General features: G+C 36.3%; 1 protein-coding gene across 1 annotated transcript; it reads right to left on the reverse strand.

The window, feature by feature from the left end:
• Window positions 1–2,132: 2,132 nt before the first annotated feature.
• Window positions 2,133–17,442, reverse strand: LOC118836609 (olfactory receptor 51F1-like). Its single transcript, XM_036743851.1, has 3 exons — window positions 16,522–17,442; window positions 13,568–13,594; window positions 2,133–2,201 (listed from the first exon to the last, which is right to left on the reverse strand). The coding sequence occupies exons 1-3, from the start codon at window positions 17,440–17,442 to the stop codon at window positions 2,133–2,135; spliced, it is 1,017 nt and encodes a 338-aa protein (XP_036599746.1).
• Window positions 17,443–18,057: the final 615 nt, after the last annotated feature.

The following is an 18,057-nucleotide window of genomic DNA, read 5'->3' on the forward strand; positions in this document are numbered from 1 at the left end:
AACAAATTTGGAAACATCTCATTAGTTATAAGCAAGGGCTTTCTACCATATTTTATTGTGTTTTGCTTTGATTCATTTTGTGTTATTGCTATTGTGTTTTGTGAGTGAATAATAGCCTTAGTTTCAAGTAAAATATTTCATTGCTGAACAGCATAAGAATAATACAAGAAATAACTTCATCCCTAATTCTTTATTAGATGAAATAAGAAGTAAAATTTGCCAAAATCTAAGGAGAAAAAGTGGAAGGACCAAGGCCATTGAATATCTTTATTAAATGTAAATAACAGAAATTCTACCTGACTGAATGAAAGAGATCATAAATTATATTGATATCTCAAATGACAATGAAAAGTAAAGGACTTTTTAAAAAGTTTGATGACATTGATACAACTAGCAGATTAATGAGAACAAAAGAGTAATACTGGAAAGTTGCCATTTGTTACAAACATCATGATTGAGTAAATTTTCCCACTTGATAGATAATATTGCAGAATCACAGGGATTGGAGCAGGAATCTAGGCAATCCATATTTAAGGGAAAAATACATTGTAGGGAAGGTAATTTCAGAAATACATGCCTGGAACATAGCAAGCATGTGATGAATGACATTAATTTTCTCATTCAATCATAAACTAGTGAGAGGTTGCAAGACAGACTCCATCTTCTATATCATCTTTGAAAACAATTAGAATCCCATTCCAGACAAATTACCCAAAAGTAATTTTTAAAAATTAGTTTAAATTTAAAAGTAATTTAATTTAAAGTAATTTTTAAAAAAGGTCATCCCACCACCAACAACAAAAGAACTAAAAGGATCAGAAACAAAAGTGCCTATATATAAACACCCTCAGTGAGGAGCAAGTGAAACACCAGCATCAAAGGTAGAATTTTATGAACACCTGACAAAATGAATAAGATGAAAACATAAAAAAGAAATTAAATGATCAAGAGTATCAGAAAATTAAAGAGATAATATGTTATAACTAAGAAATCTAAAGACAAGATCGTGATGAATTTAGTAGCTTAGAAAAGGGAAAAACAAATTTAAACATCTTAGAATTCACATAACACAATCTAAGAACTATAAAATGAAAGGTAAAGCCACCATAGAATGTTCCTAAGGACAAGCATCAAGCACTATCATGGCAGAAGTCACTCTAAAGAGCTATTGGAATTCTGGCTAAAGGGTACCAGAAAAATCCATCAATATTTAGCCAGCAAATTAAGTAGAAAAAATGGAAGCCATATGGAGCAGAATCTGGAAAAAAATATTTCAAAAAATGAAGGTTTTCTTAAGCTACAGTTAAAGGCATTTTTTGAAAAAAGTTTAAGATGATAGGAGAAAAAAGTACAAAAAGAATGAATATCTATCTATCTATCTGTCTGTCATCCAGCTAGTTAGTTTATAAAAGTTGGAAAAGCAATTTGAGAGTGCTTTAAGGAGAAAGTGGAAGGATGGGTTTCTATATCAATGGTCTCCCAAGCAGTGTGTGCATATCTCAGGGGGATGTAAGATAATATATGTGTGCATGAAAAATATAAGTTCTTTGAGATTCCCTTTATCCTTGCATTGCTAATTTCTTTTTTAAAAAGTGGAGGGAGGAAGGCAAAGCACTTGGGCTTAAGTGACTTGCCCAAGGCCACACAGCTAGTAAGTGGGTCAAGTGTCTGAGGCCAGATTTGAACTCAGGTCCTTCTGACTCCACAACTGGTGCTCTACTCACTGCACCACCTAGCTGCCCCAGTATTGCTAATTTCTGGAAGAGATAACTCACTTTTTCCCTAACAGTGGACATAGATGTAAGCTAAGAAAGTAGCATTGGACAGCCAGGAGTAGCAGCAATGACAACGTTGTCAAACAAGGAATAAGGGTAATTAAGGGCAGTGCTATAGATTGAAAAAGCAGTCATGCCTGAGGAGGCTGAAGCCAAGGCTTGGGTGGTCGTGGATTCTGGGGAAGTTAAATAGCTGATGGGGCCATCTCATTCACCTCTCTTTCTCCTACCCCATATTCATGGGCAGTCAGTAGGCTGTGTGCAACAACTCAAACAGATTGTGCTAAGGTTATGAGAGGTGGTGGGAATGGCACCAGCATTAGTGAATTGGACTAGTTTCTGAGCCCTGTGGAGCGGTTATTGGGAGGTGTGAGGCTGAGGCAGTGGGATCATCATCGTGGTGTAAGAGGAAAATAATGGAGAAACCTGTAAAAATGGAAAACTGAATACAGGGAAACAGAGTTCTTTAACTGAAATCAACATTAAATTAATGAAAGAGGGGAATGGAAGTATATTTTCTGATAACTGAAGGTAGAAAATAGCAGATTTCAATTCCCTACTTAATTCTGTGGAGAAGCCATAGTTATATTTTGCATATAATTATTTTTTTTTGCATTTGTTGTGTAGTTATACTTCACATACAAAGCATGGGATAATGCAGCTCTGTTTACCTCACAAATTACAGACCTCCATTCAGACTATCAGTCAATGGTCTGAGACCTTCAAAAACTGATTCTACCATTCTGAATGAGTATGGTTTCTGAGTTAATTCAGGCTGTTGACATATCATGGATGAAGCGGGAAACATTAAACTGTCAAATGGGCAAGTGGGAATAGAGCCAAGATGGCCGAGTGTCAGGAGCACTATAGCCCAGCTCTTCAAACATTCACCTCAAAATAAAATAATACATCAAATCACTTTCTGGTGAAGCACAGAAAACAAAAGGCTTAGATTAGACATTTTTCCAGCAAAAACAACTTGGGAGGTTGGAAGAAGAGATATGTGATGCTGGGGTGAGGGATGGATTGGAGTGCATAGGGCAGCAACACCAGCTGCCAGACAACATTAAAACACGGGACAAACAAAGCAAAAACCTAAAAATAATTTTGAAACAAGTAAACATAATAGGCAATAGTAAAGGTAGACAACATACACATAACTTTGGATTTATTGATCATAACCAGGAGTGGTTTACCTACTGGAGAAGTTTATGAAATAGCTGAAATCCAGTAGTAGAATTAAAAGGTCCTCCATAGGTGACATTCAGGGCAGCTAGGAGGTGCAGTGGATAAAGTGTCAGGCCTAGAATCAGGAAGACTCATGTTCATGAGTTCAAATCTAGCCTAAGTACATTTACTAGCTGTGTGACCATGGGCAAATCTTTGAACTCCATTTGCCTCAGTTTTCTCATCTTTAAAATGAGTTAGAAAAGGAAATGAAAAAGCACGCCATTATTTTTGCCAAGAAAACCCCAGCAACAACAATAGCAATGTATGCGTGCGCATGCATGTGTGTGTGTGTGTTTATGTACAATTTATGTTTTTTTTCCTAGAAGTTTTCATAGATCTATCTTTCAAGTAATACCTCTAGTGGTGCCAAACTCAAATAAAAACTAACTGTAGGCCCTATATTGACTAAGAAAATGATAAATTACCTTTATCTATGATGTATTTTTAATTTATTTTGTTAAATATTTCCCAATTGCATTTTAACTGGTTTAGCCATCGTTCAGGAATTTTGCTAGGGATGAAATTTGCAAATTTAACATCTCTAATTGTAACATTTCTATTTACTTCAAGGTTTCAGACTACTTTTGAGGGCATAGATTTAGGGAAGGGTGCTTCAAGCTTCTGATTCAAGGGTTCCTCATTGCAGCTAGGGAGCAGTAGAAAGAACATCAGACATTGATTCACAAAGACTTGAGTTGCAGTATGAACTCAGATGCTCACTAGCTAGGTGACCCTAGGCAAGTCATTTAATCTCTCTGTACCTCAGTTCCCTCAACTATAAAATGCTTATTTCCTTTCCTCATTGTAAAAAGCAATTCAGGCATTATCATATTTTATATCATGTTGTGGAGAATGGGACATGTTTGCATATTTATATTCATTAGGATAGAGAAGATGCCAGTTGTATCGGTTCTGCCATTCTCCATTTAGGAAAGTAATCTGCATGAGATTTTTGGGAATAGACTGTTTCCCTTATAGGCCCACTCAAAACTCTCATCATTGAATGAACAGTTCTCGGTCTGTATGAGGCAAAACAAAAAGAGTGTAAGGAATGGCAGTAGGTCTGGAGACCTCAAGCAGAAGTTCCTAAAGTTTTGGCATAGCCATGCATGGAGCTTCTCCTTATGACTCATTTAGTGGGGAAGAATCTAGAGAGGGATTCTGATTGCTATTCAGGGACTTCACAGAGCTGACGGTTTAGAAACAACATTCTGGTTATAACCTGACATTCTCTGAGTTAGCAGAGGAGAATGGCAAGCAAGAATGATTCTAAACATATACTTCTAACTTTTGCCCACAAGATAACTTCCAAAATATGAGATCAGTTTCTCTATTACCTTATTATTCATCTTGTCTATAGAGATAAATCTCTCTTGGATTGATTCTTTCTACTTACCAGTCTCCTGCATGAGGGAGAAGCCACCTTGACCTCTTTACAGAGCCCCAGCAAAGAGTAGAAATGAGGGTGGCTTCCAAGACTACGTGCTTTATCTTGAGGCAGAAAAGAATTCTCTGGACAGGGTGCCTCTGAGGAGAGAAGCTGAGGCAATTTTTCAGTTTAATAGGATTTCCCCATATGATTATGTATGGACAACATTTTTCCTTATTGTCTACATCTTCTTGTACTTCTCTTATGTGTGGATCTTCTTCACTGTGCCTGTGTCTGAGGAAGGAAAATTTGAGATGTACCAATAATAATGATAGAATGATAACAATATTAATAGTAACAACTTTTCTTGTTCTTATGATTTTTGATAATATGAATCCAGCTGGCAGATGAATTAGAGTAGAATAATTTTTAAAAGCTAATACTTGCTATAGCTATCAGGAATGAAAATATTTTCTCAGAATATTTGACAGAAGGTGCAAAAAATAAATTGAGACCCAGATAAAACACCATATAAAGTAGCTCTTGATGGGGTAAGAATGATAAGAGGAAATTTGGAGCTATCACAGACTGCTCCTAGGGAAAGTCATCAAATACTACCATAGCAGAAGTAACTTACAGAGAGCAATTAGGGATTTGTGTAACAGAATTACAATATCATATTACAATCTATCTGACATGATTAAGAGAAAAGTTGAATGTAATATTATCCACTTAAAGACAACAGCAGCAGCAACAACAAATATGTAGAAAGTAATAAAAAAGAGAGGCACATAACAAATTCTAGCTTTTTCCATCAGCAATTGAAGCTATTTGGATATAAGGAGTTTAAGTAATGCAATGGACAAATAAGCAATTCACCTTCAACCAAAAACTTCTCCACAGATTTCCGAGTACATAAATCAAGGGGAAGACAGTCATTAAAGAAAGAAATGGAAAATTTCTAGTTGTCTATGTGGTATCAAGCCATCAAAACCAATAAAGATGAAATTTGAATGAAATAAGAATGTAGAAAACTTACACACTTTTAACATGAAGAGTGACAGAACACTAATATCAATGAAGATGACTGAAATTTTAACCTCTCTGAAAAACTAGAAAGAAAAAAGCTTCTCCAGATAAAATTCATGATTATTGACTCAAATGCTTTACAATGCAACATAAATTACTAGTGAAGCAGTTTACCAGCTGCCTTTAAAATATGAGTTATAATGATTCCACTTTTCTTAACAAAAGGGAGCTTATAACTAATAGCAGAGAACTCTCCAAATAAGGACCAGCTATACTGATTATGTATTTTATAAAAAAGTAGTCACTATTTGTTCTATATGCCAACAAGATAAAAGAAAATGGGAAGGGACATATTTGGACAAAAAAAAATATTTATAACAACTCTTTCTGGTGGCAAAGGATTGGAAACTGAAGGGATGCCCATCAACTGGAGAATAGATGATCAGGTGTAATGATTGTAATAGATTACTGCTATACTGTAAGAAATGATGAGAAGGATGTTTTCAGAAAAAAAATGAGAAGACTTATATGAACTGATGCAAAGTGAGCAGAACGAGGAGAACATTGTGCACAGTGACATCAACAATGTCATGACAATCAACTGTGAAAGACTGAGCTACTCTGATCAAGACAATGATCCAAGACAATTCAAAATGACCCACGTCAGGCATTAATGAGCTCTGATGTTCATCATGTTCATCATAATGATGAACTTTGAGTGCAGATTGAAGCATATTTTTACACATTTTTTGTCTTTTTATGCAGGTTTTCTTATGGAAATAAACATTAGCAAATGGAAATGTGCTTTTCATTACTTTCACTACTTCACATGTATATGTAAGGGCAAGCAAAGTGGGACTTTTGTTGTCTTTTGTTTTGGAGTGCTTCTCAGCACTGGAGCATTCAAGTGCCTTTGAATGACTCTTGCCTTTGTTTTTAGGAATGGTCACACCCTTTTGCTAGTTAGGTCATGAGAGGTGTGAAGCCCTTGAGAATTGTGAAACACTTGAGAGGTGTGAAGCACTCTAACCCTAAACAGGGTATATATGCTCTGAGGTTAATGTTCTGTTTTGGACTTACTCATTGGAAGAGTGTTGGTGTGGAGACTCTGCATAGCCATTAAGGAGCCCCCCAGCTTTGAAAATCCAGATGTTAGTGCTTGTCCCTCTGGTAACTATGTATGTATAGTTTTGGTCAGATAGCTAGAAGTCTTTCTGTTGATTTGTGTTATTTGTTCTGTTTATATTTTCTCTGTCTGTAATTTCTGTTCATATTTCCTCTGAAGTTCAAGGTGCTGACTTTTCCCCCTGAACTTAGAGAATGATATATGTATGTTTGATTAAAGTAAGATTGTAAGCCCCTTTAAGTTGCTTTCCTTAGAAAAGCAGATCAAAGAACCTGTACTGGCAGCCTTCTTGTGAGCTCTTGTTGTTGGTCTTTCACCCCCACAACAACTGCTAGTAACATTATCGTTAGTGTAGAATCAATATTATATTGCTTACCTTCTCAAGTTATAGGGAGAGAGAAAATTTGGAAATCAAAATTTTAAAAAGTGAATATTAAAATTTTTATATGGCATTGGGAATATTTAATGAAACAAATAAAATATATTCAAAATAACAAGCAGTTACAGATCATATCAACAAAAAAATCTATGAATTCAAGAGAAACATGTAAATATAGATGTGCTTATATTGTGTATGTGGATACACATGTGTACTCATGTTGTGAATGTATAAGCTATATGTATGCATATGAATATTCATGAAATACATGTGCATGTTTATTTATATATTGCTATGTATATACAGGAACATGTACACATATATGTGCCAATATACATGTTTTAGTTGAGATAATGTATGCTATACAATATATTAATCCTATACCATATTTGTCTTATACAATAATATATCTATATAACATTTATATAATTTTCATGTTATAACATAAAAATAAGGACAAAGTATAGTCAGGACAGTAGCATTTTTGATGTGACCATGAAAAATCCTTTTCTTCTCAGACCTAATACCAATACAGCAATGTCAAGAAAATTTCATTTAAAATGTGGCTTTTTCCTTCAGGGTGACAATTTAAGCCCACATTCATTTTTGCTAGTGTTAAATTTATTAGTATTTCTTGTAAATATAGCTAAGTATGTCTTCTAAAATAAAAGAATAGAATCAAGCTATCTTATTAATGACTCGAAGTTTATGAATAATATCAAGCTATATGTTTCCATTAAAAACAAATTGAGCTCCCCACTCATCTCCTGGAATCTTTCTCTAGTGATATTAAAATATCATCTACACTATACAGGATTAAAATTTTCCATGTTCAGTAAGGAAAGATATAAATTGAAAACTTTGTGGCTGAATATGTAAATCACAATAAGCTAATAGCTGAAAGTGACACCTACAAATACGCTGGTAGACAGAGTGAGAAAGAGATATGGCTGAGTATGATAAAAGACTTGCTGATATTTTGAAATCAGAGCAGAAAGGGAAGGATGTGTGCAATCTTGGGAGAGCACAGAGGCATACATCTCTCTGATATCCCTTATCAAGATGTGTATCTAAAGTTGACAATAGCTTAACTCAGTGGTTTATATGTGTTTGTATTGCTGCCTGCTGCCTGCTGCCTGCTGCCTGGATAGTCTTAGCATATAATCCTTCCTCTCCCTACAAAGAAAAGAGCTCTATGTCCTCAAAGAGATTGGATTAAAAATATTTTCCCTATCCATGCCAAGGAACATTGATACAAATGTGGAAGATTACTCATCCCATCAATTAATTGTAAAGTCCCCACTATGCAGTACAGAGGGAGAAGAGAAGAGGGCCCTGGACAGTATACTATAGGTGTTTAATGTCAAATATAAGAGTCACATTAAAGCTTTTTTTAATATAATCAAGCTGATTCAGAATCCTTTCTTTCATTTCAACAATTCCGCAGTCACAGCCATGGGGACACCCATCTGCCCATTAACCTTGCAGCACTCTCAGATCATTTGCCCCAACCGTCATTCAATCCTTTTGCTGAAACCTCTGATTATTATACTGTTCTTCCATTACTTTGTTTTATCTTGTCAATTCCCTTATGCTTATCCTCTTTTACTCTTCAGGTTTTGTTTCTTGGTCTTCTTTAATCATCTTTTTTAATTATTACTTTTTTATTTTTGGTTTACAATGCTCACTTCCTCCTTATTTTGATTTTCAGATTTTCTTTCCCCACCTCCCCACTCCTTCCTCCCCAAGATGGCATGGAATCTGATTTATCTTCTACATATAACTTCACACTGAATTTATTTACGCAATAGTCAAGTTGTAAAGAATTATGATCAGTGGAATGAATCATGAGAAAAACCAAAAACAAAAAAATCAAAAAACAAAAACAAAAGAGAAAAAAGAACAAAAGAAAAAACTGGAGAGCATACAGTTTGCTTCAATCTACATTCAGTCTCCATAGTTCTTTCTCTGGATATAGATAGCTCTCTCCCTCATGAGTCCTTTGGAGTTGTTTTTGAACCTTGTGTTGCTGAGAAGAGCGAGGTCTATCAAGGGTAGTCATCACAGAATCCATATATGTGTGGTTGTGTATTATGTTCTCCTAGTTCTGCTCCACTCCCTAAGCATTATATCATGTAGGTTTTCCAGGTTATTATGAAGTCTGTATCTTCCCCACTTCTTATAGCACAATAGTATTCCATTACATTCATATACCACAACTCGTTCAGCCATTCCCCAATTGATGGGCATCCCCTTGATTTCCAATTCTTTGCTACTACAAAAAGAGCTGCTATAAATATTTTTGTACCTATGAGTCCTTTTCCCTCTTGTGTGATCTCTTTGGAATACAACCCTATAAGTGGTATGGCTGTGTCAAAGGGTATGAACATTTTATAGCCCTTTGGGCATAGTTCCAAATTGCTCTCCGGAATGGCTGGATAAGTTCACAACTCTACCAGCAATGTAACAGTGTTCCAATTTTCCCACATCCCCTCCAGCATTTATCATTTTCCTGTTTTGTCATGTTAGGCAATCTGACAGGAGAGATGTGGTACCTAAGAGTTGTTTTGATTTGCATTTCTCTAATGGATAGTGATTTAGAGCATTTTTTCATATGCCTATAGATATCTTTAATTTCTTCCCCTGATAACTGCCTGTTCATAGCCTTTGACCATTTATCAATTGGGGAATGACTTGTACTCCTATAAATTTGGCTCAGTTCCCTGTATATTTTAGAGATGAGGCCATTATCAGAGAAATAAGTTGTAAAGATTTTCTATTTCCCTTCTAATCTTTGTTGCATTGGCTTTTTTAATACAAAACCTTTTCAATTTAACATAATCAAAATTATCCATTTTGCACTTTGTAATGCTCTCTGTCTCTTCTCATGTCATGAATTCTTTGCTTTCCCATAAATATGACAGGTAAACTATTCCTTGCTCTCCCAAATTGCTTATAGTATCAGCCTTTATTCCTAAATCATGAACCCATTGTCTTTAATCATCTTTAATAGTTCTTAATTATCATTCATCCTGCTTCCCTGAAGTAGAATTCAGACCAATATCTGGGCCTGACCATTATCCTTCAAATTATCCTCAATTGTATAAACCAACATTTCACATCATATACTGAGATGAGATCAAAATAGGTGCATCATGTAAACAAAAAATGTGATATCATGAGCAAATTAGGGGAGGATGGGATATTTTAACTGTCAGATTTATAGATAAGGGAAAAAGTTATTACCAAACAGGAGACAGAGGATATTATAGGATGTAAAATGGATAATTTCTATGACATGAAGTCTAAAAGGGTTTGTACAAAAAAACCAATACAACCAAGGTTAGTACAATATCAGGAAATTTGGTGGGGGTGTATTTACGGAAAGGTTCTCTTATAAAGAAATAATTTCTCAAATACGGAACTGAGTCAAATTTATAAGAATACAGCTCATTCCCCAATTGCTAAATGGTCAAAGAACATGAATAGGCAATTTTCAGGAGCGATAAAAGCTATCTATATTCATGAAAAAATGTTCTAAATCACTGATTAGAGAAATGACAATAAAAACAACTTTGAGGTACTACACAACTATCAGATTGGCTAATATGACAGAAAAGGAAAACGGCAAATGTTGGAGGGGACCTGGGAAAATTAGGACACCAATATGATGTTGGTGGAGTTGTGAAATTATCCAACCAGTTTGGAAAGCAATTTCAATCATACCCAAAGGGTTATAAAATTTTACGTACTCTTGGAACCAACAATATCACTATTAGGTCATACCCAAAAGAGATCGAAGAAAAAGTAAATGCAGCTGTGTGTACAAAAATACTTATAGCAGCTTTTTTGTGGTGACAAAAATTGGAAATTTAAGAGACATCAATCAATTGCGGAGTAGCTGAATAAGTTCTATTTTATTGTGAAAGAATACTACTGTGCTATAAGAAACGACAATCAGGATGGTTTCAGAGAAACATGAGAAAATTTATTGAACTCATGCCAAGTGAAGTGACTAGAACCAGGAGAACATGGTATACAGTAAAAACAATATTGTGTGATGATCAACTGTGAATGACTTAGCTATTCTCAGAAAGACAATTATCTAAAATAATTTGAAGGACTTTGGATGAAAAAATGCTATCTACCTCTAGAAAAAAGTGATGGATTCTGAATGCTGATTGAAGCATACTTTTGGTCTAGATTTTCTTTTGTAATATGGCTAATATGGAAATGCCTTTGTTTCCTCTAGACTTAAGGGTAACTTCTGAAACAACTAGGTGACTCAGTGTATCAGGCATCAGGCCTGGATTCAGGAAGATGTGAGTTCAAATCCTATTCCAGATTCTAGATACTATTTGTGTGACCTTGGGAAAGTCACTTAACCTTTTTTGCGTCAGTTTTCTCAAATGTAAAATGGGAATAAACATTGACCTTGCAGAATTTTGTGAAGATCAAATGAGAAACTAGTTATAAAGTTTCTAGCATAGTACTTGAAAAACAATAGTTGCTCTATAAGTGCTCATTCCCCTTTTCACTCACTAGACCTTCTTACGTCAAATCTGACCTACTGGTTGGGAAGATTATATAGAGGATTATTTCTCAGGCATAGTTTGGACTAAGAGGCTGCAAAAGGCCTTTCTAACTCTTAGATTTTGTATGTAAGCTTGAAAATTGCCATATCTTTCTTCTTTGTCCTGTTCTACCATTCACATAATAGGAGTTAGTAAATGTTGAAAAAAGCAAAGAAGGTTGTGCTCTATTTATCTAATGGCTCAGTCTAGAACAAAGACCAGAGATCAAGGATTTATAGTTTATTGATAGTCAAGAAGCTAGTGCAGGCAGGAACTTCATTGCTTTATTACAGAAATCAGGCAAAAACAAAAGCACACACACTATATGACAACACAGAAATACAGAGATTTTGCCACACAGGGCCAGTCATTCCCATAAGGGAGACAGCAAAATTTATATTGGAAGTATACACTTAAAAGTAAGTTTTGTACTTTATATCATCTGGCTTAATTTAGAAGAGTTAATTAGTATCAAATATGGGAGGTGGCATTCCTAATTGGATACAGATGTGATAGGGAAATTCCCTGGGTAGCTTTTCATTACCAGATTCAGATTGGGGAGCTTGCTAATTAGAACCAGAAACAGGATGACAGGCCTAATCTGTAATGGGTATCCCAGAAAGGGTCACTCTTTCAGATCCTCATCCAATTAAAAGTCATGATTATTTACATATATAAGAGTGTCAGAATGAGTCGGGCCAGTACAAACATGCAGGTTGTCATTGCTTATATATTTATGGTCCTTAGGATTACTTAGCCTAAGTAATTCAACATTAGAGTCCAATCACTGACTCTAACATCAAGTAACATATTTCAAAAAATCATGATTATCACAAGATGCGAAAAGGAAAAAAAATAAATGATCATTTTAAAAGATTTTCTATTGAAGAACTGACCTTCCTTCTATGTCTATACCTACCCATTATGCACAATTCTTTCTTGGGTGAATATAGCCAGCCTCTCCCCAGGAAAGCAGATATAGAAACGTTTGAGGTTTTATCCAGTCACATCACTTCCTGGGAGGAAATGGTCAGGAAAGGGCCAGAAATCTCAGAGGCACATAATCAAATTTGTATATGTAGCATTCGTAAGAATCCATCTTACTTGATCCCCTCTTCATTGCCTATATCTCTGAGCTGCCAGGAGTATATCATCTTCTTTCTCAGGCTGCCCCTTCTGTTCCTCATAGTCTAATTAGCCACCAGATTTCCTGATCCCAACAGTTTCCCTGGTTCTAGCATAGGTACATCTTTTCTTCCCCTTAGTATATACTACAGATAGAAACTGAGCTTATTAGCTCAGCTTATTAGCTTACTAGCAACTAAGGAAAATAAAGGAAACTAAAACTTATTTAAAGAATATGGAATTGTTGGATTCAAAATGTAAAAATTATAATTTAACATACCTCTATTCTAACTAGTACTGACCAGCAAAGTTTCCTGGGATAATGGACCCTATTATTACCATTTAACCAAGTCCTGAGCTTGGCCCTGCCTAAGGTATCCTGATGCTCTTTAAGAAGGAAACCAACCATGCACAGCTCACATAATACATTTTTCCTATCGTTTCCTTTTTCATTTGGTTCCATTTCTGGCCTTTTCCTATAATATGACATATAGGCTTAATGTTTTTTGTCCCTTTTGCTTCTGTTGAAGTGTTCTTTGTTGTCCACATTTTTAAAAAGCTAGACTCCTCTTCTCAAGTGCAGAGCCATTCCCTGTGTTTATTTCCTGCCTCTAGGCAAGTTTGTATGCCAAGTTCCTGTTTACAATATGTTTCAACAATCTGGCTAGCAGCTGTTCTGGGGGTGAAAGACCAACACAAGCACAACAACAAGAATGCTGCCAAAGCCCAGGTTCTCTTGATGTGCTTTACTAAGGAAAGAAATGTTAAGGGGCTAACAAGCTTACTTTAACTCAGCATACAAATACCATTCACTTAGTTCAGGGGGAAAAGCCATCACCCTGAACTTCGGATCAAATACAAACCAATTACAAACATCGACAAACACACCAAATACAATTCATAGTTACCAACATCCAAGTTCAGCCTGGGAGCTCATAACAAGGGCTGGCCCAGAGTCACGTGCACCACCATGGCTGTGGATAAGAGCTTCAAAAAAGAGAACACCAACCTCTGGTTTTATATCTTTTTCAGGGTCAAGGGTGAGTCACACATGTGACTCACCCATGTGACCTAAAATCACACAAAGAGGAGACTTAAACCCATGTGGTCTAAAAGCCTCTGATGTCCCAAACATGTCACTCAAACCCTTGTGTAAACTAGGCCCTCCCCTGAGGCAAGGAGGTCACCAAGGACTCCCAATCCAATCAAGGAAACAAAGGCCAAACTCTTCAAGGGCACTTGGTTGAACTGAGTGCTAAGAGCCCATTTTGGCTGCCAACACACAATGACACACAGAGAATAACAATCTGTAAGAGTAAGGGAAGACCTATTTCCCCACCAGGACAAACAGTCCTGTGAATGTCCTTCTATTCTTGGTTCTCCATTGATTATCCTAACAGTTCTAACCTCCTTTACCTGGCATTCAAGGTCTTTTATAACCTGACCCATTCCTATGTATCCTTTCTCCAGACAGGGCAGACTAATCAATGCCCCACAAAGATATCAGTCTCCTTCCTGAACTTTTCACTATGAATTCTTTTGTCTTATTACATTATTCCCCCCTGATCCCCTCCCCCTGCATCTGGGAAAGTAACTGGGGCTTATTTGTGAAAGGCTTTGAATGTATCATCTCTCAGCCTGGCTAAATCCTATATATCCTTCAAAGCCTAGGTCATCTCACCTCCATTTTGAAGACTTTCTTAAAGGTACATTGCCATTCTGTTATTATGTTATGCATTATACACCTGGATGCTCTCTTATAAAGTTCATAGATGCATATGTAATTTTATTTTAGTTCTTCACATATTTGTCTTTATTATGATTATTAAATTCACCAAAATAAAAAAAAATATTTAAAAAGATAAGGGTATAATTGTGGAATGTTGCATATATTGACAGACATCAGTGATTTCTTAGTGTCTAGTTTTCTCTGTTACGAGAGAGAGAGAGAGAGAGAGAGAGAGAGAGAGAGAGAGAGAGAGAGAGTGAGTGAATGCATGAGTGTGCATGCACACACATATGTGTTGGGGGCTGGAGGTATTCAGAAGTCGGGTCATATCTTGCAATATTTATATAGAACTATAAATAAAACTTGAAACAAAAAATCCTTAACCAATCTCACCCTCCCTGAGTGACATCTTGAAACACTAAACCTCCCAGTATAAGTAACACACCTGATGCTGCCCTAATTGTCAGATGATTCATGTGTAGTGGGAAGAATGCTAGACTTGAATTGAGAAGAGACATGAAACTGAATGGTGCCCCTAACATCTGCTAGCTGCTTGACAATGTTATTTAATCTCTACCACATCATTTCCCTTACCCATAAAATTGGTACAAAAATACTCATACTTCCTTACTACACAGGGTGGTTATGATAACAGTTCTATAGATATGTGAGTTTTTGTTGTTGTTTTCTATTTCACATGTTTTAATCCATATACCAGGCTCAGGTCTGAGTTCTCCTATGGCAGGGGATAAAGGTGGGAGGATCCTCCTCACCAACCAAACCCTTGCACTCACAAACCCTTACTCTCACTCAGTCTCTCAAGGATTGCATTACAATTGAGCCCTCACACTTTCCCCCTTCTCCCCACAAATGCATACTTTGAAACATATTATATGGTGAATGTTTTCCAGATGCAGATGTTTGAAGACAAGGATTATCAGCCACAGAGCGTTTGGAAATCAGTCTTGCTTCTGACCTTTTAGGACAGGTTTTGTGACCTTTCCCAATGTAATCCAATGAATTTCCATCTTATTTTCTCTTCTGTCCTGTCCTACAAAGACTCAAAGCCCTGTATATCCTACTCTCATTGTGGAACCTATTCAAAATCTTGACAGGGATCTATTCTAAATGATCTTATCCACAATCTCCCCAGCTCCAACACACATGACCCTTAAAAATGCTAATTGCATTAATATATTTTCTTTTATTAGTTTATTTTTATTGTAATTTCAAATTGTCTCCCCCTTCCACCCCTCCAACACCCATTGAGAAGTCAAGAAATATGATACCTATTATATATATGATGTAATTCAAAGCTTTTTTTCCACATAAACCGTATTTCAGAAAAAGCAAGAAAAATAAAGAGAAAAAATGTTTTGATCTGCACTCTATGTCCATCAGTTCTCTTTCTAGAGATGGGAATCATTTTTCATCAGGAATACCTGTGAAATGTGGTAGATTGTTTTATTGATCAGAATTACTGTCTTTCACAATTGTTTATCTTCATAATAATGTTGTTACCGTGAACATTGTTTCTACGTCTGTTCTTGTTTCTGCTCACTTCACTTTGCAAAAAATCTTTCAACATATCACAGTGCTCAATTTCATTTTTACCACAATCCTACAAGATGTATGAGACACTGTTCATTATTTAACATCTTTAGTCACCCTTGCATGTTGAAAACTCTCTAGTTGCCTACTGAATATAGATTTCTTAAGTTCCATAATCACTCCTTTGGGAATGTCAGGCATTTGATTTTTATTGTTTCAGACAGCAGGCTCTGAACTAACGTTTATTACATTCCTATTTTCTAAATGAATTGCCCATCACTAAATTCACTGACTTCCTTTTTTGGAAAAAAAACTGACCAAGTATTTGATAGACTTAGGCTACTACTAACATCAATGTTTCATTTTTATTCCCATTTTCTGCTAACCATGTTCTCTTTTCCACAAAACTTCTTGAGAGCAGAAGGGATCTTAGATAGATCCCATGATTCCATTTCATTGCCCGTAAGACTGGAATCCAAGTAAGATTGCGAGTTTTGGAAGGAGAGAATGTTTTAAAGGGATCCTTTTGCAGAAAGCCATTATTGTATACCCCAAATACCTGACATTTCTTCTTTTTCTGGTATGAACTCACAGTTGTTCTGTTTCAGCTTCAGTAGCCTTTTTTCAGAAAAACCTTGATGATGGCCCTGCGGATCTGCTTGGTTTTCACACTATAGATGACTGGGTTTAGTACAGGTGGCAGAAGGAGAAAGGCATCAGACATCATGGTGTGAACAACTGGGGGTGCCTTCTTTCCCCACCTATGAACAGCAGACAATCCAATAAGAGGGATGTAGAAGATAGTCACAGCACCAATATGGGAAATGCAGGTACTAAAAGCCTTGTTCCTTTCCTCTGGGGATGCAATGTTGAGTACAGAATGAATGATGAGGACATAGGAGAGGCCAATCAAAGGAGCATCCAAACCAAATGTAGAAAGAAGTGCAAAAAGTCCATAGATGCTGTTGACCCTGATACTAGAGCAGGAACATTTGATCACATCAGGGTGGTAGCAATAGGAATGAGAAAGAATATTATCCCTACAAAATGACAGGCGCTTAAGAAGCAGGAGGAGAGGAGTCATGAACAGGGTCCCTCTTCCCACTATCATCAGCCCAATCTGGATGATCTTGGTTGGAGTGAGGATGGTGACATATCTCAATGGGTTACAGATAGCAATGTAGCGGTCAAAAGCCATGGCCAAGAGCACTGAAGACTCCATGACAGTAAGGAAATGAATGAAGAACATTTGGCTAATGCAAGCATTCCAACCAATCTTTTGAATATTAAGACAGAAGACACCTAGAGTAGTGGGCATAGTGGAGAGGGACAGGCACATGTCAGTGGCTGATAGCATGGAAAGCAAATAGTACATTGGCTCATGAAGGCTTTGATTGGTGATGATGATGAATAAGATCATGCTATTCCCAGAGATGGCAATGGCATAGAGGAAGCAAAAGGGAATAGAGACCCAGGTGTGGGCACTTTCTAGTCCAGGGATGCCTGTGAGCACAAACGTCAGGGATACAACTGTGGTATTTTGCAATAGCGACATGATGAGTTGAGGAGGCATCATTCAAAAGGAAAAGCTCCCAACCTATAATAGTAAAGACAATGGTAGGAATATAGGGATACTGATAGCAAATCCCTGATGATAACACAAATTATAATGTTAAGCCATCACTTTTTGCCTTCTTGTAAATGAATTTCACTTTATACTCCAACTCACTTGTCAAAGAAAAGTAGTAGAAGGGAAGTCAATGAATATTATCCACCCAAATTAGATACAGTTGTTAGTTGTGCTGCTGATGAAAAACGCTCCATAAAATGGAATTGAGGGTCCAACCTTGTGGACATTTAGACTCATAAGCAGGAGATCTAAGACTACTAAGGGAATTTTAAGATGGGAGGCAAAATGTCGCAAGCTAGCTCTCTTCAAATATTTTAAGGTCTTCCATTTCAACAAGGATAAAGATTTATTCTGCTTGACTCAATAAGGAAGTATTAGAAGCAGCAGGAGAAAGTACCTAGGAGGATTTCTATCCTATCATTACATGTTATGTTCTTTTGTATGGTGGCTCCATTAAAATTATTGTTATTATTGTTGTGATACAATATCAAACATGTGTCAGGATTTATGTCCTTTTTAATCTGAACTTATGATTTCATT

This window comes from Trichosurus vulpecula, chromosome 2 (genome assembly GCF_011100635.1).
Source record: "Trichosurus vulpecula isolate mTriVul1 chromosome 2, mTriVul1.pri, whole genome shotgun sequence".
In the NCBI taxonomy this organism is placed as follows: Eukaryota; Metazoa; Chordata; class Mammalia; order Diprotodontia; family Phalangeridae; genus Trichosurus; species Trichosurus vulpecula.

Coding starts and splice junctions, on each gene's coding strand:
- LOC118836609 (XM_036743851.1), bottom strand. CDS start 17,442: ATGTCGCTATTGCAAAATACCACAGTTGTATCCCTGACGTTTGTGCTC. Junction 13,595..16,521: donor TCCGCAGGGCCATCATCAAG/GTTTTTCTGAAA, acceptor TCTTTTTTGAAG/CTCTTATCCACAGCCATGGT. Junction 2,202..13,567: donor CCACAGCCATGGTGGTGCAC/GTGACTCTGGGC, acceptor CCATTTTTACAG/GTTTCTCCATTATTTTCCTC.